At 40.1% G+C, this 25,366-nt stretch overlaps 2 protein-coding genes across 8 annotated transcripts in view; both read right to left on the bottom strand.

Moving 5' to 3' along the window:
• Positions 1 to 25,366, bottom strand: part of RAB3C (RAB3C, member RAS oncogene family) — a 376,080-nt gene that overhangs the window by 333,945 nt on the left and 16,769 nt on the right. For 6 of the 7 annotated variants that reach the window (XM_081524311.1, XM_081524309.1, XM_081524305.1 and 3 more), the window contains exon 2: positions 24,747 to 24,875. The gene's annotated coding sequence lies outside the window, so the exon portion shown is untranslated. The remainder of the gene's footprint in view (positions 1 to 24,746; positions 24,876 to 25,366) is intronic. The other variant, XM_081524312.1, reaches the window with a different exon arrangement.
• On the bottom strand, positions 4,214 to 5,956 carry GAPT (GRB2 binding adaptor protein, transmembrane). Its single transcript, XM_081524302.1, has one exon. It carries the CDS (start codon positions 5,637 to 5,639, stop codon positions 5,163 to 5,165), a length of 477 nt encoding a protein of 158 aa, XP_081380428.1. The 5' UTR covers positions 5,640 to 5,956; the 3' UTR covers positions 4,214 to 5,162.

The following is a 25,366-nucleotide window of genomic DNA, read 5'->3' as shown; positions in this document are numbered from 1 at the left end:
TTCCATTTCTATTTCTGACACCCAAAGCTTGAGCCCTCGCCATCAGCTTGGGCCATGTTAAATTTCAGATATCCGAAGGATACGGCACAGAAATAAGCATTTGATTGTGAGCTATGTAAATCAAATGCTTCCAAAGGACATTGGGGCAGGAGAGTTCAGGCATAAACGTCTAGGTCATCTGGGGAAGGAGTGTGAGAAGGAACGGGGAGGCAAGGAAAGCCTCATGGAGAACCACTGTCCTGCACTGGCATACAACAGGAAAGGAACTTACAAAAGAACTAGGAAGGGGAGACAGGAAACATGCTGCAAGGGATAACACAATGGAAGCCCTAAAAGAGGGTGACTAACTTACCACTCCTTGAATTATAAAACTCCAGCTGGTTACTGTGCCTGAGAATAGCAGTCAAAAATGTGGCAAGAGGGTCATCTGTCCCTTCTTTTCCCTTTCCTCCAGAGAGCCCAAAGTCGTCTCCCCACTGGCTCAAGGGCTCCTCTGCTCCACCCCTTCTATCTGGGTGGCACCACCTGGCTCAGATAGCTGCCATCACAGGGACCAAGCTCACCTGTGCTGAAATAGCAAAGAAGTCTCATGGCGCTGAATCTATATTAAAATCTGGCTTAGTATATCATTGAATATTAGTGATGTTCAAAATATTTGTTTCCCCATTTTGTTATTTTCCAAAGTATTTCAGCAATGTCAGTAAAAATGTTAGTCTTCAAGAAAACATCCTAATGATTTGGTTAGCAAGCATAATTGAGTACATCCTATAAGCAAGTACTGATGACCAAGCAGAGAGTAAGACAGAAAATGTTTCTGCCCTCACGAAGCTTACATTCTAGGTAAAGGGAACAGATTATAAGCATACACATAAACACTTGTCAGGCAGTGATAAGTGCTATAAGGCAACTAAAGGTAAAGGGTCTGAGATCCATGGTAGGGGGGCCATTTCAGACTAGGCCGGTCAGCTCTGAGTAGGCATCTTTTGATCAGAGTTAATTGAAGCAGGGAGTTCACAGTGTGAATAGCTTAAGGAAGAGCATTCAGAGCTGAGAAAGTAATGCCCCTAAATTCAGTCCTCCCCTAAGTTTGGAGGACTGGCAAGAAGGCTGGTGATCACATAAGCACACTTCCACACCAAGGGTGTGTGCAGTTACCAGTGTGTTTGTTGTTGTTCACTCAGTCACGTCTGACTCTTTTTCGACCCCATGGACTGTATGTAGCCTGTCAGGCTCCTCTGTCCATGAGATTCCCCGACAAGAATACTGGAGTGGGTTACCGTTTTCTTCTCCAGGCGATCTTCCTGACCCAGGGATCAAACCCGGGTCTCCTGCACTGGCAGGCAGATTCTTTGCCATTGAGCCACCAGGGTGTTTCCTAGTAGCCAATTGTTACCTACATTCAACAAGGTTAGAAAGGCAGTAAAGGCAGACAACTTCCTTCTTTTCGTATCTGCTTACCTTACTAGGAATTCTTGTGTGGGGTGTGGGGGTGGGGGCTTTGGGGAGGATGACAGAGGAAGTCAAGGAAATCATCATTCAACTTCTCTTTTTACCATACTCTCCATTCTCTGGCCCCTCTCCTATTTCCTATTCTTGCTTCTCTCTCTCCTTCTCTCATTCCCTCCTGCCTCACTTCTCCTTCCTCTTCCTTCTTCCCCTCCTCCTCTTTCAAATTTCTTTCTCCTATCTGCATTCTTTCTTATACTATTTCTCTGCCTTCTTAAAATCTAAAAAGTGAAAATCGTCCTTGAGAGACAGAAAACAAAGTTAGTCTAAGTCAAACTGACAGCAGCAGTTTGCACCTGAGTGATATTATTAGCAAAAGTAACCACAAGTACCACAAGAGGAAAAGAGGAAGGATGTTGGGGGTGGGGGAAGAATACACAGTAGCCTCAAATAAACTGAGGGTTACTTTACTGGGGGGCAGAATACACAATAGCATCAAACATAATGACTGCAGCTTTATTGTGAAATGTGGCAAGTTCACACCCTGGGACTGGTAGGCAGTCTCTGTAGGACCTCACGGCCAACATCTGCCAACCATGAGCACCTGGCTCCTTGACCTTGCGTTCAGCCTGCAACTTGCAACATTTCACTTTGGTCTGACTTACACTTCATCATAATGGTAATAATATAGCCGTGATATACTTCAACCCAGGCTTCCCTGGTGGCTCAGAGGTTAAAGCATCTGCCTGCAATGCGGGAAACTCGGGTTTGATCCCTCAGTTGGGAAGATCCCCTGGAGAAGGAAATGGCAATCCAATCCAGTATTCTTGCCTGGAAAATCCCATGAACAGAGGAGCCTGGTGGGCTACACTCCACGGGGTAGCAAAGAGTCAGACACAACTGAGCGACTTCACTTCACATACTTCAACCCACTATTGATCTCCATAGAAAACAGGCCCTTGCTTAGCTTGTTGCAAAATCTTGTTTTATTACCTCCGGTTTACTGTTCAGACCAAACTCTTAAAGGAGCTTCTCCAGTACCCATCTGTGGCTGGTCACCTTGATGGTAAGACTCGTCCCCTTAGGTGATACTATCTAGCTGTTCTGGATCAACTCCCCTGCTCATTCCAGCCTGATGCCCAGGATCTTACCAGGACAGAGATACTCCCTGGTGGCGTTTCTGTCAGGTTATTTTCAGCTACTATGATGGAGTACTAGGTAGGCATGGATATAGATTATTCTAGCAAGAACTTCCTGTTTGAGACTTCAAAATGACCATCTGCTCCAGGACCAACAGAAATCCTCAAGATCAACATAAATCCTGCTTTCCTCTGGAAAGTGCATACGAGCCATTTCAAACCTTGCCATGCTTTACAGATTTTCATCAGTGACTTCCATCTTGAGCCTTCCCAATTATTTCTCAACCCAGCCACTCTTTAAAACATGTGATGTTATGCCACTCGTCTGCTTAAAACTGTTTATTAGATTCCATTTGCCACCATATTAGAGCCCAAGCCACTTAGTGAGGCCGACAAGAATTCGCATTGTCTGCTGTTTCCACCTTTGCTGACCTACCAGGTGTCACTTCAGTCCTCCCTAAGCTCTGGCCACCATGGCTATCCTTAAGTTCCCAGAGCACCACAGATTCTGTCATGTCTCAGATTCTTTCCACGTGCCAGCCCCATCCCTGTCACACCACATCTACATGGAGAGCCCCTTGCACCCTCAGGTCTCAGCTTAAGTGTTCCTTTAGACAGGCCTCCTTTGGTAATCTGATGAAAATTCGAATCCTTTTCCCTACCGAATGCCATCATTCTCAAACACAGAAAGCTTTTTTCCTTCAGAACACCTACTGTATCCTTTTTAGTTGTATCACTCAGGGTCCACTTTGGGAAACAGAAACCAGACCAGTTTGTTTTAAAATGGAGAACTGAAAATGCAGCATTAATTTAAAAAAAAAGTATTGATACACTGAAAACACAGAAAGAGGCCATTGAGGTACCAGGGAGATAGTGAACGCAGGAAATGGCCACCATACCTAAGACTGGGGATTATCAGAAACTTGGAGGACGACTGGGACCTGAGCTCTGAGTGCCGTTTGTTTCCTGCTGGTCCCTCGGGAGCCTGGGGGAGGGCTGGAGGAGCTGGTCCTCATATTCTAAGGAAAGGGTGCTGCTTGGCTGATGCTGGTGTCTGTGACAAGGTACAAAAAAGTTGCTTCTAGGAGTGCTGGAAGAAACTGCAAACTGCGAACCACCAGTGATGCTGGAGTAAATTAAACGAAAACAGTACCTTCTCCAGAGAAGGAAATGGCAACCCACTCCAGTATTCTTGCCTGGAGAATCCCAGGGACAGGGGAGCCTGGTGGGCTGCCGTCTATGGGGTCACACAGAGTCGGACACAACTGAAGCGACTTAGCAGCAGCAGCAGTACCTTCTCAGGACAACAGGGAGAATGAGAAGGGGCAGGCCCCCTTTGCTTCCTGTTTATTGCCTACCAGCCTTCCCCTGTTGAGAGATCCTAACATGGATACACCTGGCAAAGAAAAAAGGTAGTTTGCAGAGTTCCAGCCTGAGCAATTTAGAGTAGCATATCCAATGGTGGGTTTAAGAAGTATCATAGCTTAATAAAGAGCATAGTAGTTGTTTATTGTCTTTTCTTTCATACTATGCAGTGCAGTGTGTGCTCAGTACCCATGTCTTTCTTTTCACTGTTTTACCCCGTCCATGTGTACAGTACAGTAAGAATAAAAGGTACTCAATAAATATTCCTTGGATGGATGGATTTATTAGATTGTTTTCAAAAGTACTTAGCGAAGAGTACAGTTCAATTCTTGTCAACTGAACAATACTGAGTGCCTCATATGGCAGTCTATAGACATTGGGGCTAAAATATGAATATGAGGCAGTTCCTTACTATTTAGTATGGGATTTAGGACATTCTCATATGACACTAAATAATAAAATGCCATTGCAAACACTCATATGTTTAAATGCCCAAAGAACTGAACAGGCAGCAAAATCTAGAGGACACCAGGAAAAGAAAAATGGTATACGTGGGTTTGGAATGACTCAAAGACTCAGATGGAAGAAGTTATGGTCCAAGGCAGGCTTAAGAGGGGGCAGACAAGGAAAGCTGAGGAGGAGAGGTGGGTTTGGTAGGTTTTGAGAGGCTTCTGATGAACACAGAGAAGTGAGAGATTAATATAAGTCACTGGAAAAGTAAATTCGAACTAACTGCGTAAAATTCTGGAGTTAGAATTCTGAGTAGTATGTCTTTTGCAAAGAGGAGACAGTAAGAGGTTTTATGCAGAGGAGTGATGTGGCCACTGGGAATGTTTTCTGAAGACGAATCTGGCAGCATCTCTAGGATTCTGCAGTTATGCGGCATCACTGAGTATGTAGGAACTCAAGTCAGAAAGACTAGTGAGCAGACGGTGACAATCACGAGCCAGAAAAGTGGTCCAGATAGAAAAAGAAAAAAAAGATAGCAAGTAATGCTCAGAAGGAAGAGTCAACGAAACATAATTCAGAATTAATCCAGGGCAAGGAGGGTGGCAAGGATATCTAGAATTGATCCACAGTGATAGACACAGGATTCAGAAGGGTGGCAATAAAGGAGATCATCAAGTTTCAACAGAAGAACATGTTGGTATCAGTACAATAAAGTCTCAGCGAATATTTACCTTCCAATAACTAAACACACATTTTGCAAAATTAATATGAATCTGGAAGAATATATATGTCTTCCTCTTGAGGGGCTTCAGAAGTACTAGGTTTCTCGAAGTTATAATAGTCACACGGTGTCTCGTTTCCGTAGATATGCTCCTTGGGATTGGTCTGCCAAGTATTTTCATACAGTTTCTTGTCCGTTTCTCCTTTAGCTTTGGGAGGATGCACTTCCACGTTTTCATAGTTGTCATGAATGTTAGTGTCCTTCCCAGCAGAGTGGCAGTCTTGAGTTTGAACTGAGATTTTATGCCTTGGGCCGATAAACTGGGGACTCAAGGAGAATGTTTTAGTATAGTCTTTTCTCCTGCTTTTCCTCCTTTGCAAAAACTTTGGTAAGGCAAATTGCATGGTATCCTGGTGTTTCCAGTGCCAAACACACCCAACTCCACAGATCACCAACAGTAAAAGAAGGGAAATGCCTATAGATACGGCCACTGAAGTATTTCCACAGATTTTCAGCATCTCTGCACGAACAGTGTCGTTTGTTACTATGGTGAAGCCCTTAATGAATTCACAGGGACAAGCCACTGTAATTTCTTGTAAAGTATGGTTTGAAAGTAATTTCTGAAGCTCGTTTTGGCATTTCTGTTTCAGATATGAAAGGACATTATGTGGCAAAATCTTGGTGTCAGAGGAGAGACTGAGTAATCTTGATTTTGGAAGCTGGCTCTCGTTGTATTTGATGATTACACAATTGTTATTGTATAGTTGTACTGTGTCAAAAGGGATTTTATCCAACTCTGCTTCCTTTGCTATCAATGAATCACAAAATGAAGCACAAATGAGTGGAAAATAATAACAGAGTAGAAAACTCAAGAAAGGGAAGGTTGAATGATCTGCCATCCAGGTGCCTGCCATAAATTAAAAACATTTTAATTGCATATTTACTACATAGCATAATAAAAAAAATCTGCCAGTTTCTACCACTACATTAAGCGTTAGCATCTAGTGAACTCTTCCTTCAAGATAGAATATAGTACTAGTTGCAGTACTGGGTTTTTGCTTTAATATAGAAGGCAGTACTAGCTGTTGTATTCAGTGAGTTTTTGCTTTTAACATAGAATACAGTCCTCACTGGTGTGAGGGGGTGGGAGAGTTAAAATAACATGTCTGCTGAAGTCTGAGTGGTTTTATCACTTAGATTTCAACACAGTTTTTGACAATAAGGCTAATCATCTTCAAGAGAAAGATAATGCTGTGAACACAGCAGGAGGAAAGGGACAAGAGTACAGATGGACAGTCATTTCTATCCCCACCACCTCCTCTGTGAAGCCTCGCCTGCCCCTCTTTGTAGTGGTCGGAGACCATGTCTGTTTCTTAATCACACCTTACTTTGTATCCCCATATTAAAGAGTCAGTTCTCTATTATAGGGGCTTCCCTTGTGGCTCAGCTGGTAAAGAATCTGCCTGCAATGTGGAAGATCTGGGTTCAATCCCTGGGTTGGGAAGATCCCCTGGAGAAGGGAAAGGCTACCCACTCCAGTATTCTGGCCTGGAGAATTCCATGGACCATATAATCCATACCATTGCAAAGAGTCAGACGTGACTGAGCGACTTTCACTTTCACTTTCTCTATTATAGCGTGACAACTTAAATTACAGGAAATTGTGTCTTCCTACCTGGTTATAGGGTGGAGAGAGATCAGGTCTTTTCCTCTGTATATTCCTAGAGAATATGTCTAACACCTAGCACAGAAAAGACACTCAGTCAATATTCATTGAATAAATGATTAAATAAACATAGGACTCCAAATCTAAGCATCTGTTTAAGCTGATAGTTTCAAATACATGTCTTGTAAAGGGTACAGTGTGTACTTAGAAGGAAAGAGTCCTTTGATGTAAAAACAAAATATCTATAACCAAAATATTTAAAACAGAATTTGAGAGTCTTCCTATCACTAGTCTAATCACAATGTCCAGCAAATAACTTTCATTTAATTAAGATAATTTTATAGTTTTACCTGTTGATGCTTTAAAATGGCAGAGGGGAGAGAAACTGGAAGTATTCAACTACTCTGAATTTATCAACAAAACATTACTGCTGTATGTTTTTAGACTAGACACAGATATACTTATATCCAACATTGTTTTCATCATTGTTGTGTTCTTCCAGTTTTATTGAGATATATAATTGATATACCACACTGTATCAGTTTAAGGTATACAGCAGGATGATATGATATTTGCATGTACTATGAACTATTTACCACACTAAATTTAGTTAACATCCATCAGCTCAGTTAAACATTTTTTTTTCTTGTGATGAGAACCTTAATGATCTATTCTTTTAGCAACTTTCAAATAGATACTACAGCATTGATAACTATAGTCATTCAATTTCACAGTGCTTATGAGATGATGATGATCATCTACTGAATGTCCATCAGTAGTATTTAGTTACTTGGGGTCAGCTTTTAAACACTTTTACATGGATTATCTCATTTAACCCTACCATGCACAGGTGTCATGGGAAGTAGATAAATAAATAGAATCTTATTTATCTTTATATTACCAGCACCAGTACTAGACACAGAATAGCTGGTTTGTTAGATACTTGTTAATGAATACAGCAACCTGCATTAGGATAAAAACAGTAGTGATAGAGAAGAAAGAAAGAAACCCTGAAATTGTGCCCTGCTCTCAGTGAGTACTCATGTACAACCGTGAACACTTCTAAACTTGTTCAAGGTTAGAATACATCAAATGTGCAAATTTTCAATCTGGCAATTCACATAAAATACTAAATTAAATATGAGGTGCAGCTGATTTTATAACAAACATTTCTTTGATAAAACTATAGGGACAGATACGCTAGACTGCAACATCTTTTAATCTCTTTGGAACTTTTGTAGGTTCCCTCTTTTCTAAGGCCAAACACAGTGCTTTATGTTCAAGGTTTGGCAAGGGACTCCAACCATTAGGATCCCACTTCCTTTCTGCAACAGCTGAGAACTGACCACATGTAAGATATTTTATGGTATAAATAATTATTCATTTAAGTAAATGTTTGCCAGCATATTTGAACTAAATTTCAAATATTGATTGAAACTAATCAGCTTTTTTAAAAGTGCTATGATTGCAACAGAAGCAGGAAGGCTTACCTAATGCCCTCTGAGGATAAGGTAATATATCACTCTCTGGATTTCCAAGAGGAGAATTTACTTTTAAGCATCTATGTTGTTCTGTGTAGAGTAGGCATTTGAATACATTCCCAAAATTAAAACTGTTTATCAAAGAAGTGTTTACTGAGATAAAGACAAGGAGACATCTTACAGGAAAACAAATGTATCTGTTCCCTTTCTTCAAAATAATAGGAAAAGATCTGTAAGATGGAAACAAAGACCTACTAGAATGGGAGCCATATGTTAAATAAGAGTCCTTCAAAGGTGACTTGTAAGTTTCACTTTGCCCAATTTGAAAGAAGACTTTCAGTTTTGGAAGACAATTCCAACAGGTATACCCAATCATTATTCATTTGTCTTAAAATCACAAATTGTTGGCAAACTTCTGAAATTTTAGTCAGATACTGCCCTTCTATTTGAAAACAAGGCAACAGCAAAGCATACCCTTGCACCTGTGAGCCTCTCCACTAGTAAGGAAACATTAACCTCACAGGTTGTAAACTGGTTTTTCTACATACGGCCACCTAATGCTACACACACTGTGTTTGATAAGATAAAAAGCCATGATTATTTAAAATGAACTATTAGTTTATGGTTTTCATGACCCAAATACCTTAAAGCAGGTTCTTACTTACCTTGAGATTTGTATGCCAAGCTTTCTTTTGTTCTTTTGGTTATGTTTCAAACCCGCTTCGGTTTAGAACTTGTTCCTCTTTTCACTCTTCATGTAGGTCAGTTACTTCCTTCTTTACTGCTCCTTTCAGATGATTTCATACTTGCAAAGTTTCCTGGCTCTAGAGGAAGTTCTTATCATATCCATAAGAACTGAGACAAATTGTATGAGTTTTTGAATAAGGAAGTCCAGCTCTTCATTTTTACCCAGTAGTAATTCTCCAACTGTATCAGAAACTGATGCATGAAGCCTAGGTGGTTTTTTATTTGGACAATATTTGCAGTCTTCACTTTATTTTTATTTATTATTCTTTTCTAAACATCAGAAATGTATTCTCTCCCATTGTGGAGGCCAGAAGTCCAAATTCAAGAGGTGAGCAGGGCGGTTCTTCCGGATGCATCACTGCTCTGTTGTCTCATGGCTTCTCCACTTGTCTTTTCCTCTGTGTACCTTTTATAAGGTCACTGTCATTAGATGCAGGACCACCCAGATAATCCAGGATGATCTTTTCTCGGACCTTTCATTTACTTACACCTGCAAAGATCCTACTTCTAAATAAGGTCCTGTTCACAGCCTCCAGGAATTAGGATTTAGATGGCTTTTGGGGGCTGGGGGGTGGCGCATGATGGGAATCACTGTTCAACCCATTAAAATACCTTAAAAATGCTGCATTTTCCTTTTAATATTCATAACTTTTTTAAAGTTTTATACTGTGTGTAATCTTCAGGCAGTCCTCATTTGAGAATCAGCATTCTGATTGTTGTTTACTTGCCTTTTAAAATGCTTACAAAGAAATATTTTAAAATATGGTAATGCATAGGTCTTGTTGATTACTTGTATACTAGCACAAGTATACTATACTCCTTGTATACTAGCACAGTCCTTGTTCCCAGTACTATCTCCCAGTGCCCCAGGTTACATCATTACCTGTCAAACCAGTCTCCCAATTTCAGTTCAGAATATGCTAATATTCTTTTAAACTGATAAGACAGGATTTCCTAAAGTATATTCCGAAGTGCACTGCTTCTGGGATCTTCTAGAAGGTGTTTCACCAAGTAAATTTGGGAAAGACTGCTCACCCGGAGACTCACAGACACTTCAGCATCCTGAAGGCTGTGAGCAGTCTAACAGTAAGTTCAGTTCAGTTCAGTTGCTCAGTCGTGTCTGATTCTTTGTGATCCCATGGACTGCAGCACGCCAGGCCTCCCTGTCCATCACCAACTCCCAGAGTTTACCCAAACCCATGTCCATTGAGTCGGTGATGCCATCCAACCGTCTCATCCTCTGTCATCCCCTTCTCCTCCTGCTCCTAATCCTTCCCAACATTAGGGTCTTTTCCAATGAGTCAACTCTTCGCATGAGGTGGCCAAAATATTGGAGTTTCAGCTTCAACATCAGTCCTTCCAATGAACACCCAGGATTGATCTCCTTTAGGATGGACTGGTCGGATCTCCTTGCAGTCCAAGGGACTCTCAAGAGTCTTCTCCAACACCACAGTTCAAAAGCATCAATTCTTTGGCGCTCAGCTTTCTTCACTGTCCAAGTCTCACATCTATACATGACTACTGGAAAAACCATAGCCTTGACTAGATGGACCTTTGTTGACAAAGTAATGTCTCTGCTGTTAAATATGCTATCTAGGTTGGTCATAACCTTCCTTCCAAGGAGTAAGCGTCTTTTAATTTCATGGCTGCAATCACCATCAGCAGTGATTTTGGAGCCTAAAAAAATAAAGTCTGACACTGTTTCCCCATCTATTTCCCATGAAGTGATGGGACCAGATGCCATGATCTTAGTTTTCTGAACGTTGAGCTTTAAGCCAACCTTTTTCACTCTCCTCTTTCACTTTCATCAAGAGGCTCTTTAGTTCTCCTTCACTTTCTGCCAACAAAACCAACCAAATATGAGAGAAAAACTGCTTAACTTTCTTTAATTATAGTAGCCAACATTCTCTGAGCACTTACTATGTATTCTAAACCTTCATATGCTACTCAGTAAATCCTGAAAAAACTTGATGGGAGAGGACTCTATTTGTCCTCTCTTACAGAGGAGGCAATGAAGGCACAGTGGTAAGGTAATCATTCCCTCTCTGTGGGCTGGCAGTCTACCTCCAGCACCTGTGTGCTAACCCCAGGATTCGAGCTGTCTTGCTAGGCTGAAAGACAAGTTTTCATCACAGAACACTTATTTAACAGCACCTCTCAGAGGACAACTCTTTGAAATACCAATATGGGAAACGCTGAATTAGACAGACAAGATGATCAAGTAATGGAAATTTTGCCTTTTAAGTTGTACTGGAACTTTTTCAAGCACAGAGGATAAACTCTGTAAAGTGGTTTAAAAGAAGATTTAGTTACTGAAATACCAATCGGACATTTGAAGAACAAGACGGTCAGTATTGACTGGACATTGACATTGTGCCAGGCATTATGCTAAGCAATGTGGGTGCAATAGTGAACACAGTCCCTTGCAGCACCTAAAACTAGTGAAAAGGCTTATCTGCAGATCTCTTCAGTTCAAGACAATAGGAGCTAAGAGAGACACTGCTACACACCGGCAGTGAGGACAAGGAAAAGAGACATCCAACTCAAAGTTGCCAGGGAAAGGAAGATATGAGCAAAGCCTCACAGAACATGAAGGACATAATCAAAGGTGGAACAGCAGTGTTCTAGGCAATGATCCCAGAGTGCAGGAGGTATAAAGTTGTGAAGCTTTAAATGTCAATTCAGTCTTTAGGCCTACCAGTATTTTACCTTTAGCCACCCCTCCATGTAATAATACAAACAGAAACACACACACACACACATGCACACAATCTGCAAGTAATGTAACAAAGATAATACTTATGTAAAATTATGCAGTCTACTCTAGAACTCAGGACAACTGGATATCCATCTAGATTTTGTCTTTTGAACTTATGGAAAGTTGCTTCACCATTTATCACTTTAGTTTTTGAAAGATAAATAAAATGAAGGGATACTGCCCAGCTTTTTCTCCAGAGAGGATTTTTAATTTTAAGTAATAGATATAAACATTCTTTGAATTTATAAGAAAGATGCTATATACATATTTTGTCAAAATAGAATTATTGTAGAATCATTTGTATGAATCAGATATTATGTCTTGAGTTCTGTTTTACCACTTTCCTATCTTTTGCCTAGCAGGACGTATTTTACTCTCTTTTTACAGTTTCCTTTGTAGACGTGGTTGGGTGCATTCAGGGTGGTATATCTGTAGACAACAGTTCCTTTTTTAATCATAGTGGTTATGGTTAGGTTTTCTTTTCTTGCTTTTCTTTCTATCATGTGGTTTGGGTAGCAGAGGGCCTGGTAAGTAATTTGTTCTCTAGTGTAACTTGGACTAAATAGTTGATCCAAATAAATTTTCTTCTATTACTTGATGATTAACAACCAATAAACTGTGATTTAAATTCCTAGCCATTTATTTTGTGTAGTTAGTATCTACTTATTTTAACCATGTGCTTTTTCAGGTACTTAAACTGAGAGTATCAGTGACAATAGACATGGACAAATGTTTGTGTATGCAGATTTTATTTGAAGGCATGCTTGACTAAAAAACATTTTCCTGGACATTTTCTGTAAGGAGCCCTTGAACTCCATGCTACTGGTTAAAGGCCTTATGGAAACATACATTTTAGCATAAGGCATTATGTTGCATGGGAAAGGTAATAATACACTTATTATCTAGCAAATTCATTAATACTTATTGGTTTATGGGATTAGCCACAAAGCAACTAGAACTTTAATGGAATGAGTCAACTCATAAAGTTTCACTGTGGGGACCAAGGAGTTAAGAAAACTTTAAAATGAGGAAATTGAGCAGTTGAAGGTAAGGAGAGAAGGCATGAATAAGAGGAAGTCAAAATAGAACCACTGTTGCTTTAGTTATGCTTAGTGTCGATTCTGTTAGCAGCAGGCAAACCTAAATTACTGAATACAGAATTTTGAGGGGGGGTGGGAACGGACTTTCTGAAAGGGATCTGAGATACCATTTAGTTGAGAAATTCATTCCCAAACCTGAAAGTCTATCAAGATCACTTATGAAGCTTTTAAAAGATTACACATTCGTAGGACCCTAGGGATTCTGCCTCATTACGTCTGGGATAGGGCCCAGGGATCTTCATTCTAAAAGTTAAGAATAATATAAAGGAATTTCTGAGTTAGAGGAATAAGGGATTTCACAGACTGTGGGGGGAAGAATTTTTACTTTTGATTTTACAGTCTTTTATACGAATTGATCTTGTACCACTTTCATAACAAAAAGGAACGCTGAGATGTCCTTAGCTGGTTTTGATTTGTGGCCACGTTTGGGAACCACTGATACAATTGAACCCTCTGAGGGTCAAAGAAGTGATGTGATTTACTCCAAACCCTTCAGCCAAGAAAGTAGAAATCTAGCCCAGATATAAAAAGCCTCTTTAATCTGACCCAGTAATTTTCTTCTATGCCACACTATTTTCATGAGGAATAGGAAAAGGAAAGTCCCTAGATGTCCCCTTCAAGAGTATCTTTTTTTTTTCCCTGCTTATAGTGTCAGAATATATATGACAGAAAGTTAGATACAACAAAATGAGACAACATTTTGTTATAAATCACTTGCTCTGGATTCAGGTCACGTGGTGTGAGTTTGAATTCAAGCTCTGGAAAGAGATATATGGCCTTAGCTAGGCCTCAGCTTCTTCATCTTCAAACTAGTAAATAATACCCATCCCTATTCTTGTAGAAATTAAAGAAGAAAATCCACATAAAGGGATGAGAAGGATCCCTTTAATCCTTTAATCCCTTTAATCCATCAAGGATGCAAAAAGTAGCAAACCATGAAAGATGTTACTCTATTGGTGGACCATTTTTAGCTATGACATCTGCTTATCAGGACTAAAGAGACATACATTGTTATGATTCCTTAAAAAATCTATAAAGGTTAGATGACGGTCAAAGGCTAAAAAAGAAGACACTGAAAGAAAAAGTAAAAAGACCTAGGAATTGTACTCCTACATAAATACTCAACAGAAATGAAGGCCATTTCTGATGATGATTGCTTTCTCCATAATACCCCAAATCTCTAGAAATATTCTAAACGTCCATCAACAGTACAGTGGGTAAATGGAACATACTAAATCCACACAATGGAGTACTACACAACAATAAGAACAACCAAGTTACTCATATGTGCAAAAACATGGATGAATCTCACAAACTTAATATAGAATTAAAGAAGCTATGCACAAAAGATGAATGCATGTTGTATGATTCCACTTCCAAAATCATGGAAAGTTTTCCACAAACATTTAATGATAAAAGTTGGAAGAGTGATGATTACTATAGACTGGGAGGTACATAAGGGAGCCCTCTCAGATGCTAGAAAAGGTGCTATATCTTAATCTTCGTGGTGGCCACAAAGACATACCTATATGTAACCATTTATCAAGCTATCCATTTCAGATTTATGCACACTGTGTTATTGTGTCTTAATTACAAAAAGGAAACTAGAGATGAATAGTAAGTCAGTAAAAGTCATGAAAAATTGAGATAACGAGATATGACTTTTATTTGTTCAGATTTTTATTCATTCATCTTCTTTGGTAAACTGGTCTACTAATTTGAGGGAGAAACTTTGCTAAATTATAGGTAGACTTTGAGCTGGAATAATTGTAAGTTTAGCTGGAGCTTCCTGAGCATGGAGGTTGGTAAAAACTGGTGATAAGAAGGATAGAAGTTATTAATAAACCTTGAGCTTCCACCTAGTCAAAGCAGGGAATTTCTACTTTCAGGGATTATGTATATGGTCTTTCACTGGCACACCTTAACGTATTTAAGGGATGTGTTACTGAGAAATTATATTCAATCTAAAATCACAGGTATACACTACAATATTGTAAAGTAATTAGCCTCCAATTAAAATAAATAAATTAGTTTAAAATTTTAAAAAAGATAATAAAATAAAATCATAGGTATAAAGCAATTTTTATCTAAAAGGACTAATTCTGGGATCTTGGGCAAGTAAGTAATACAGCTTCTCCATCTTGTTTTCTCCATCCACAAGACAACAACGGATTCAGTAATCCCTAAGATTCCTTCAAATTCTACTAATTACAAATGAACAGTATAAAAATGGTCATCACATTCAGAAGAGGGTATTTCAAAGTGGTTCTCATGTTTGGTATATACTTCCTTTTACTCCAACTCCCTTTTTTCATCATAAGTCTTTCCTAATTGCTAACACATATTAGATAACAAGCCCTGAAGCTTGCTTCAACTTCACTTGAACAACACTTCTTCTTCTTGCCCCACTGTTTGCCCTATTTAATTCCTTCAGATTAAAATAAATAGACATTGGGAAAGCTGAAAAAAGCTGAAAACATTTTACTTCTTCATGAACAAAACTGAAAGCTGTACAATTTAGCAGTCCAATAGTAGACACGCCATCTTAGAATGTGTATATAATTTCACAAGTCAGATAACGGATAAACTATTTCAACAGATTTTTTGTTGTTCATTTGAGGAGAAGAGCACTATATAAACTAGGATTAATAATAGATGCCAGATCAGTCACTGGCTGATTCTGCCAACTTCTTCAGCAAGTGTTGTAAGGCATAGCATAACACATCATTACTTAACTATAACTGTACATATTTTAAAACTTTACACTGTAGTTAGGCCAGGTGTGAGAACTACTGGAAAGCAGACACCTTTCTCCCATCACCAGTGTTAATCACTGTTACCTTTTCAAATCTGGCATGGGAACGGGGGTACTAGGGGAGACTCACTCATCAGAGGAAAGCATATTCTCAGCCCTCTGCTTGAAGACAGAGCGATCTGAGTTATACCCTGATTCTGACCACAAAATTGGGGAGTAGGGAGAGAAGAGTTGCTGCTTTAGAGTCACTTTTTCCCCCAAACTGAGATGGTACTCAGAGTGGGTGACACTAACAGAGGATGGGGCAGGGACCTGTCTGAAAGGGTCCTGATAATGAGGGCCTCTCTCCTCCCCTTGTGGGAAACATACTCTGGAAGCCAGTTTATCTTCAGGTAGATACTGGTGGACATTCACCCAGAACAGGAGGTCATTTAGTGTGTGAGGTGTAAATCATCAGTGGTCTCAGATAAGCCAGTGTTCTGCTCCAGTGAAGTTGGTGTCTCTGAAACCCATTTTTTATGTTTCCTTGTGGCTTCTCCTTAGTAGGCCAGGCTAAAGTCATGCATGTTAATTCTTAAGAGACATATCTCACCTTGATATGTTCTTTTTATTGGTTTATCAGAATTTGAAGCCCTTCCCCTTTCTTGTCCTCAGAGTCTATCCTAACATTAACTAGCTTAAGCCAGTCAGTCATTCCGTCACAGAGAACCTCATCTTATCTATAAAATGGATCTAAATGGGTTAATGGTTGTTAACTCTAGCTATTCATTAGAATGTCATCAAGGAGCTTTTAAAAATACTGATGCTTGCATTCCAGGGCACAAAAATTAGAGCAAAATTTCCAACTGTGTAACTTGAGGATTAGTAGTTTTCAAAAGGTCCTCAGATATTTAAAGGCCCAGCAAGCCGACTGAACAGTCAGGCCTCTTTTGAACTAAGAATCTGTGGCTCTGTGCTGCATGATCTTGAGAACCACTGAACTCTAGTTTTCTTCACTATAAAGAAAGAACTTGGAATACAGTGTTGTAAAAAGAAATCTGCAAAGTACTCCAAGTTTACCACAAAAATTTGTTATTAAAAACCGTTTTGAATTTTCAAGCTGGCTAACATGGCACTAATAAAACATATAAATTGATTGCACACATGAACATGTATCAGACCATTCTCTCATCCCTTTATGTGGATTTTCTTCTTTAATTTCTACAAGAATAGGGATGGGTATTATGTACTAGTTTGAAGATGAAGAAGCTGAGGCCTACCTAAGGCCATATATCTCTTTCCAGAGCTTGAATTCAAACTCACACCACGTGACCTGAATCCAGAGCAAGTGATTTTAACCTCTATGGGATTTATGAAGTGCCCTCCTCTCAGGGAAGCCAGGCGTGCTGCAGTCCATGGGGTCCCAGAGTCGTACACGACTGAGTGACTGAACTGAACTGAACTCCTTCTCTTCCTGTAACCAAATGCCTGTGATGTCCCAGATTAAAATCTGCTTTATTTCAGATGGTATACAGTTGAATCTTTATCTGTTCCAGAATATTTCATGACCATAAGGGTAAATTTTGAATCCATACTGGATCTGCTTCTGTGACTTTAATTCTTATTATGCTGCTTTTGGTATTGCAGGCATACATAATGGCCTGCCTCAGAGAGCCCTGCCTGGCCCCTTCCACCTGGACCTTTGGGCTAGGGTACCTTTGTGTGGCTCACAGGGAGATAGCCTGACCCTGACCACCTAGGAAGGGCTGTAAGGAAGTGAAACTAACACAGCCCCCTGCCTGAGGTTTGCCAATCTAGGAGATACTTGCAAGAATTAAATGGCTCATATGGTAAAGAATCTGCTTACAATGCAGGAGACCTGAGGTTCGATCCCCTGGAGAAAGAAACGGCAACTCATTCCAGTATTCTTGCCTGGAAAATCCCATGGACAGAAGAGCCTGGAGGGCTGCAGTGCATGGGGTCACAATAAGTCAGACACGACTGAGCGGCTAACACACACAAACGGCCTTTCTACTCTGTTTCCTCACCTCCCCCCATCTCTGATCCATAAAAGAATCTGCATCCAGGCCCTGACAATATGGTTATACTGAGGCGCTAGCCTGCCATCTTCTCAGTGAGCTCGCTTTCATCTCTTCCTTACCTCAGCACTTTGTCCCTTGGATTTATTGGCCTATCGAGAGGTGAGCAGAGTGATCTCGGAATTGGTAACAATTCGGCTTGAGTTAAAAATGGTGACCCTGACTGCAGAGGGGTTGGTAGGTTTGACTGGCTGGGGAAAAGCTCTTGTCTGGGTTTTAATGAAGTCTGAGGGGTTTTCGTAACTGATAAGTGAAAGTCGCTCAGTCGTGTCCGACTCTTTGCGATCCCGTGGACTATACAGTCCATAGAATTCTCCAGGCCAGAATAGTGGAGTGGGTTGCCTTTCCCTTCTCCAGGGGATCTTCCCAACCCAGGGATCGAACCCAGGTCTCCCGCTTTGCAGGTGGATTCTTTACCAGCTGAGCCACTGCGGAATCTCATGTAAGTGATAAGGGAGCTTAGTAAGTGATAAAGGAGGTATTAAAAACAACAGACTGATGTTTAAGATCAGGAAGCTCATGGTTTAGAATCTTTCTTCTGTACAATTCACAGAAGGGGAGTGGCACACTCAGAATGGGGCCTGAGACTGGTGACGCTTGTTTCTGTCATGGAGAGTGATAGAAATTACCTCACAATTAGCTCCAACCTCTTGGAATTAAACCCCAGCTCTTACCGATAAGGATTTTCATAAGCTGGCCCTTGCATCTTCCCTCCTTCACTAAACTACACACATTTGCTGTCTCTTGAACCTTCCAATGTATTCAGTTTGTTCTTGCCTTTAGGCCCCGCATTAGCTGTTCCCTTTAACACAATGTCACATCAGTGTATCAATACTCAGGTGAAGAAACTGAAAAATTACCACTGTTTTGGAAGCCCCCATTTTGCTCATCCCATGACATTGTCTTCTCTCATCTCCAGAGGAACAGCAATCCAGGTTTTTTCTGTTAATCATTCCTTGCTTTTCTTTATAGTTTCACCGCTTATGTATATATCCCTAAATAGTTTGGAAAACTGCAGAGCAAGCACAGACTCAGTTCATGAAGACATGGCAAGGTCTCCACTGTTAGATGAGGCTCTCTACAGCAGAGAAGCTGTGTGGAGCCACAAGATCACTGGCCACCCTGGCCTTCCTGAGTTTGTACAAAGCCCCTTCTGGTGGAGCTTCTCTGGACAGGTCCAGAAAGTACCATGAAAATATAGTTTATCATCAGTCAGCTGGTAGGTCTCTAGCATGAAGTAGACAAAGATGTCTAGTGGAGACAAGGTTGGAGATAAAGGGTGCTTTGTATATTCTGCTGTTGAGTATGGCCTTTAGGTGTAGGTCAGAGGAAAGCATTTCTGTGGGGTAAAAAGGGGTTACAAGTATCCTGGCAGCATATTGTCAAGACAAGCCAAGTGCAGGAAAGTGTCAGGGCCAGGCTTACAGAGACCTTCTGTCCTTAGGTTTAAAAGGTACAAACCATGGCTGTTTCTTACAAAACTAAACATACTCTTACCATACAATCACACTCCTTAGCATTCACCCAAAGGAGTTAAAAACCTATGCTCACACAAAAACTGACACAAGGACGTTTACAGCAGCTTTATTCTGCTATAGTAATGTAAATTGGTATTGCCACCATGGAAAACAGTATGGAGATTTCTCAAAAAACTATATATCCAAAGAAACAAAAACACTAATTCAAAAAGACACATGCACTCCAAAGTTCATAGCAGCATTATTTACCCCTGCTGAGACATGGAAACAGCCTAGTGCCCATTAACACATGAACAGATAAAGAAGATGTGGTACATATATACAGTGGAATATTACTCAGCCATAAAAAGAACCGAAATTTTACCATTTGCAGCAAGGGCTTCGCAGGTGGCGCTAGAGGTAAAGAACCCACCTGCCAGTGAAGGAGACATAAGACACTTGGGTTCAATGCCTAGGTCGGGAAGATCCCCTGGAGAAGGGGATGGCAAGCCACTCCAATATTCTTGCCTGGAGAATCCCATGGACAGAGGAGACTGGTGGGCTACCGTCCATGGGGTCGCACAGAGTGAGAAATGACTGAGCACATGTGCACAGATGGGCTTGGAGGGCATTATGCTATGTAAGCCAGACAAAGACAAATATGTATGATACCACATATCTGGAATCTAAAAGATATAGGAAATTAGTGAATAAAACAAAGAAACAAAAAAGACACAACAAACTAGTGGTTACCAGAGGGAAGAGGGAAGAAGGGGCAATATAAGGGTATGGGGAAAAGGTTATCATGGGATTATATGAAATCATGTGTATGAAACTTTTGAAAACTGTGAAGCACTACAGAATTTAAAGAATCTTTCATTCAGTAAAAAAAAATTTTAAAGAATATGCAAACATCCGTAAAAGAAAAACTTGGAAGTGACCAAGATGTCTTTTAGTAGCTGAATAGATAAACAAATATCTAGACAGTGGAATACTATTTAGTGCTAAAAAGAAATGCGCTATCAAACCGTGAAAAGACTTGATGGAAAACTAGTGCATCTCAGTGAAAGAGGCCAATCTGAAAAGACTACATATCGTATGATTCCAGCCAAATGACATTCTGGAAAAGGCAAAACTATGGAGACAGTAAAAAGACTGCGTGGTGGCTTGTGATGGGGGAAGGGGGAGGATGTGAATAGGCAGAACCAGAGGATGTTTAGGGCAGTGAGAACACTCTTTATGATACCCTAATGATGGATAAATGACATTATACATTTATCCAGCTTATACACTGCACAACACCAAGACTGAACCACAATATAAACTATGGACTTGGGTGATTACAGTGTGTCAGTGTAGGTCAATTGTAACAAATGTACAGCTCTGGTAGGGGGTGCTGATCACTGGGGAGGCCCTGCATGTGTTGGGGCAGGGAGTGTATCGGAAATCTCTATACCTGTCCCTCAATTTTGATATGAACCTTAAACTTTTATAAAAAATAAACTCCTCATTTTTCAAAAAGGCTAAAGATCAGCTTTAATAGGATTCATTACTTGCAACTAAAACTGTGACTGATGCACTGTGCATTTATTTGTATTTTTGTATTTTTTATATACTATGCTCTTAGGCCCTCTTGGGACATACTTTATTGGGACATACTTTATGTGTTGGAACTCTCCTATTGTAAGGAACATAGCCTCAACTCAAACTGGCTTACACTATATATATATATATATATATATATATATATATAAAACTGAAAAGTCCTTGAGTTCCATTTCATTGGTAATCTTTCATTTCTCAAACTGCCTGATGAGTACATGGATGCTCATTATAATAACGTTCATACCTTCTTGAATATTTGAAATACTTCAAAATAAATTAAAACTAACAAAGATAAAACAATATGAAGTGGCTGGATCCAGCAGCTCAAGAAATGTCATCAGCACTGGCTCTTCCTTCTCTTGGGTGCCCCTCCCCCCACCCCTTTCCTCTTAAGGTCCCCTCCAGATGGAATCTCCTGAAACCCCAAACTTGCCATAGTTACAGCTGGCAGCTTAGTGGCTAGACTGCCTGACTTCTCAATAGGTCCAGAAATCCCAGAATTGACCACTGGTCTAAGCCAGGTTTCAAGCCAGTTCTTGGAAGAACTGTTTGACTCAAGGTATATGATGCTCTGCTGGGTTAGGCCAGGCTTGCCTGTCCCCCCTGAGCTGATAAATGAGGCTAACCACTTCTCTGGCTGCATAGTTGGAGTTTTGACTGAAAGAGGAATGGATACTGGGTGGGAGAAACACAAATGACCCTTCCTTTTCTTGAAGATTCTTTAAAGGAAAAAGGACAGTTCTTGAGAGTTCTCTCAGCACAGAGAAAACTATTTCTCAAGTTGTCTCCAAAATTCTTTTGAAATCCTAAGGCACTCCAAAAGCAGAATTATAGTCAATAAGTTGAGAAGTACCAACATAGTCCGACTGGCAGAAAGAGGCAGTGGAATTATATTTTTGTAAATAAAACTAGTATTAATACTGTGACAAAGAGTGTCTCTTTAACCAAACTCTAGCCAGGCTCCTCCCATGTTCTTTCTTAAGAAGGCCCATGAAGACATGAAAAGACACCAACATAGCTTCTAGTAGCTCAAGACTGAACCCCTAGGATGACCCTCAACCCCCCTTAAAGTATCTGCTTGAGAACACTCATTGCTGCCAAAAGGATTCTTTGTTCCAGCCAACACTTGAAGGTAGAGCCCATCTTGCAGTCTCTGTGGGAGGGTAGGAGCCTAATTTTGATAAGTGCCAGTTAGCACACTCAGAAGGGTTTCATGTGGACCTGCCCTCGCCCCCTTCCTGCTGTGTGTAAGCTTTCACCTTTCTGACTCTGCTGAGCCTCTGCTTACAACACCTCCATTCTCCTTCTCCCTTTAAAACACCCAGTTACCTCTGTACAAATCAAAATTGAGTTCAGTTCATGCTTAACTCCTTTCCCTACTGAAGAAGTAGATTACTGATTATAATCTGTCCTTACCTAGTGTCTCGCCTGCAATATGGGAGACTAGGTTCGATCCCTGGGTTGGGAAGGTCCCCTGGAGGAGGGCATGGCACCCTACTCCAGTATTTTTGCCAGGAGAATCTCATGGACAAAGGAGCCTGGCAGGCTACAGTCCATGGGGTCGCAGAGTCAGACATGACTGAGCAACTACGCACAGCACAGTGTCTGGTTTTATCTACCTTTGATACCCGTATCACCACTAGGAAAAAAATACTAGAGGTTAAGACCGATATGCTCCAGAAACAAATGCTATAGAACCAAAAACCTAGAGACGACTGCCCTCTACTGGCTAAAAATCTGGGTTTGGCAATAAACATTTTTTTTTCCCCCTCACACCCAATTCCTGCATATACGCAAAGCTATCACTATCTTTGTCATAAACATGACTTCTAGGCAAACTGATCATTAGAAACCATCATACTCAGAGCAGCAAAACTTGAGCAGGTAGTGTGGCTGACTGTTTTGGCTGGTTGGTTCAGCTGTGGGTAGACTACTCGAAAGTGCTCATCTATTATCTCAAAAGACATCTTTATAAGCCTCCTCAGAGGGACAAAACAAACTCAGAAACACTGCACTACTCCACACAAATGCAATGACTCCTCTTTTATGTTACAGTATTACCGGACCAAGGGAGTTTGCTGATGACATTGTTTAAATTTTTTTTTTAGCTTTGTTGAGGTGCAACTGACATCTTATAATACATTTAAAGCACACAATGTGATGCTTTGCTATATGTAGACAGTGTGAAAGGATTCTTCAATTGAGTTAACAGATTTATCACTCACATATTTACCTTTTTTTCTTGGTGAGAACACAAGATTTACACTCTTAGAAAATTTCAATTATACAGTACTGTATTGTCAACTATAGTCACCACACTATGCATTAGATCTTCAGCCCTTATTCATCTTATGTATGAAAGTCAAACCCTTCTATCAATCTCTTCTCATTTCCCCCATCACCCTCATTTCCTGGCAATCACCATTTTACTCTGTTTCTGTGAGTTTGATATGTTTGCTAGATTTCATATATGTGATATCACACAATATTTTTCTTTGTCTGTCTGACATTTTAATTAGCATAATGCCTTCCAGGTTCATCCATGTTGTCAAAAATAGCAGGATTTTCTTTTTTATTTTAAGGCATTTGCATAATATTCTATTGCCTACACACATCACATTTTCTTCCTTCATTATTGACAAACACTTGGCTTTTTCCCATACCTGGGCTATCATGAATAATGCTGTAGTGAACATGGGAATACAGACATCTCTTCGAGATTATGATTTCATTTCCTTTGGATATATACCCAGAAGTGGAATTTCTCGATCACATGGTAGTTCTATTTTTAAAACCTCCATACTATTTTCCACAGTGACTGTACCAGTTTATATTTCCACCAAAAGTATACAAAGATTTCCTTTTTTCCCCATATCTTGCCCACTTTTGGTACCTCTTTTCTTTTTCATAACAGACACCCAACAGGTGTAAGGTGGTATCTCACTGTGGCTTTGTCTTGCATTTCCCTGAATTTTAGTGATGTTTGGCACATTTTCATGTACCTGTTGGCTACTTGTATGTCTTTGGAAAAATGTCTATTCAAGTTTCTTGTGCATTTTTAATTTGGTTACTATTATTAGTTATTGAGTTGTATGAGTTCCCTGTATATCTTGAATACTAATGCATTATCAGAAAAATGCTTGGTGAATATTATCTCCCATTTTGTATGTTGCCTTTTCATTTTGTTGATGATTTCCTTCGCCGTGCAGTAGCTTTTTAGTTTGATAGAGGCTGATGACATTGTTTACCTACAGCTTGTTTGATCTTTTCTTTTGTAACCCCTTATATTGAAAAAAAATTTTTTTTCTTTATTCCTTGTTCATTGTATGAAATTTGAAAAATATAGAAACTTTAAAGGGACAGTATTGATAAAACTACACTTTAAAAACTAATAAGAAAATTACAATGAGCCCCAGTCCTAAAGTGTTCTCTCTCCTACTTCTCTCTCACAGATTTTTTAGCATAACTTCTAAGCAGTCATTGGATTTCTCCGCTCTTGACTCTGATGGCTACTCAGCCCAGCATCTCACTCTCTATCTACTTCACTGAGACCATCGCCTGGAGTTGGAGGCTCTGGCTACTTCCCTCCTCTCCAGGTGTCTCCACAGCTCTCTGCTCACTCCTGCCAGTTTTAGAGGAAGAGCCACCTTCCTTCTCCTGAGGGCAAGTTCCTCTCCCTATCCCCCTCCTCTGCCCTCCACTGTATTCCTTCAGTCTTCCCTGTCCAACATCTTGAATTACTCTTTCAGTTAACAAAAGCCATTTTAGCCCCAATGATCTGGCAAATAGTATTAAAAATAGTATTTCATTTTCCTCGCTATCACTGCCCAACTTTTTGAATGATCTAAACAGACTATTACGTCTATCCTACCTGCACAAACCGCATTCACAAAGATTTGTATCTAGTTATTATTCTCCTTGACTCTTCTGCAATGTTTAGCATTTCTCATCACCCCTCTTTTTTGCCATCATACTTACCTCCTGGACTGCAGTCTCTTCTGCTTTCTCTTCTAGTTCTCTTCCTTGCCCCTGGCTTTTTCTGGTCCTTTTCTGTCTCCTCGGGTCTTCTAACTCACAGGACTTCGGAAGTTTCGGTCCCTTTACTCCCTAATAAAATAAAGGTGAAAATTATGTACCACTTCACACATTTTAAAGTTGATACGTAAAGGTTTTCATAAGATTAAGGGTCAGAAAGAATATGTAACACATTGAATATTGTATGTGTGCCTTTAATACACTTTTGACAAAACTACAAAGTTGCACCTTCAGTTTACGGAAAACTTCCACTATATAATTTAGTTGGCAAACACAGCCTTCACTGCCAAACCGATCCATCAGAAAACTGACTTCGTGTTCTAATTCAGATTAATGTGTTAAAACCTATCTCTGTGTCAGCGATCCTGCTTCTAAATTCTAAGTCTTCGGCAGGGGAAAGAAAGAAGTTAAAATGGAAAAGGCAACGACAAGAAGTGATGGGGCATGAGCCTTGCCACGGGTTTGCCACTGCAAGGAAGCTTCTTGCAGAAGCCCTGCAGTCTCAGATGTTCCCTTTATTCTCAGGGCTCCAGAGGTGTTTATGAAACTGATGTCAGTCATCA

The sequence above is a fragment of the Giraffa tippelskirchi genome, chromosome 8 (assembly GCF_054371585.1).
Source record: "Giraffa tippelskirchi isolate mGirTip1 chromosome 8, T2T-mGirTip1v1.2.pri, whole genome shotgun sequence".
NCBI lineage: Eukaryota > Metazoa > Chordata > Mammalia > Artiodactyla > Giraffidae > Giraffa > Giraffa tippelskirchi.
The sequence above is the reverse complement of the archived record's forward strand: the minus strand, read 5'-3'. Positions and strand labels throughout refer to the sequence as shown.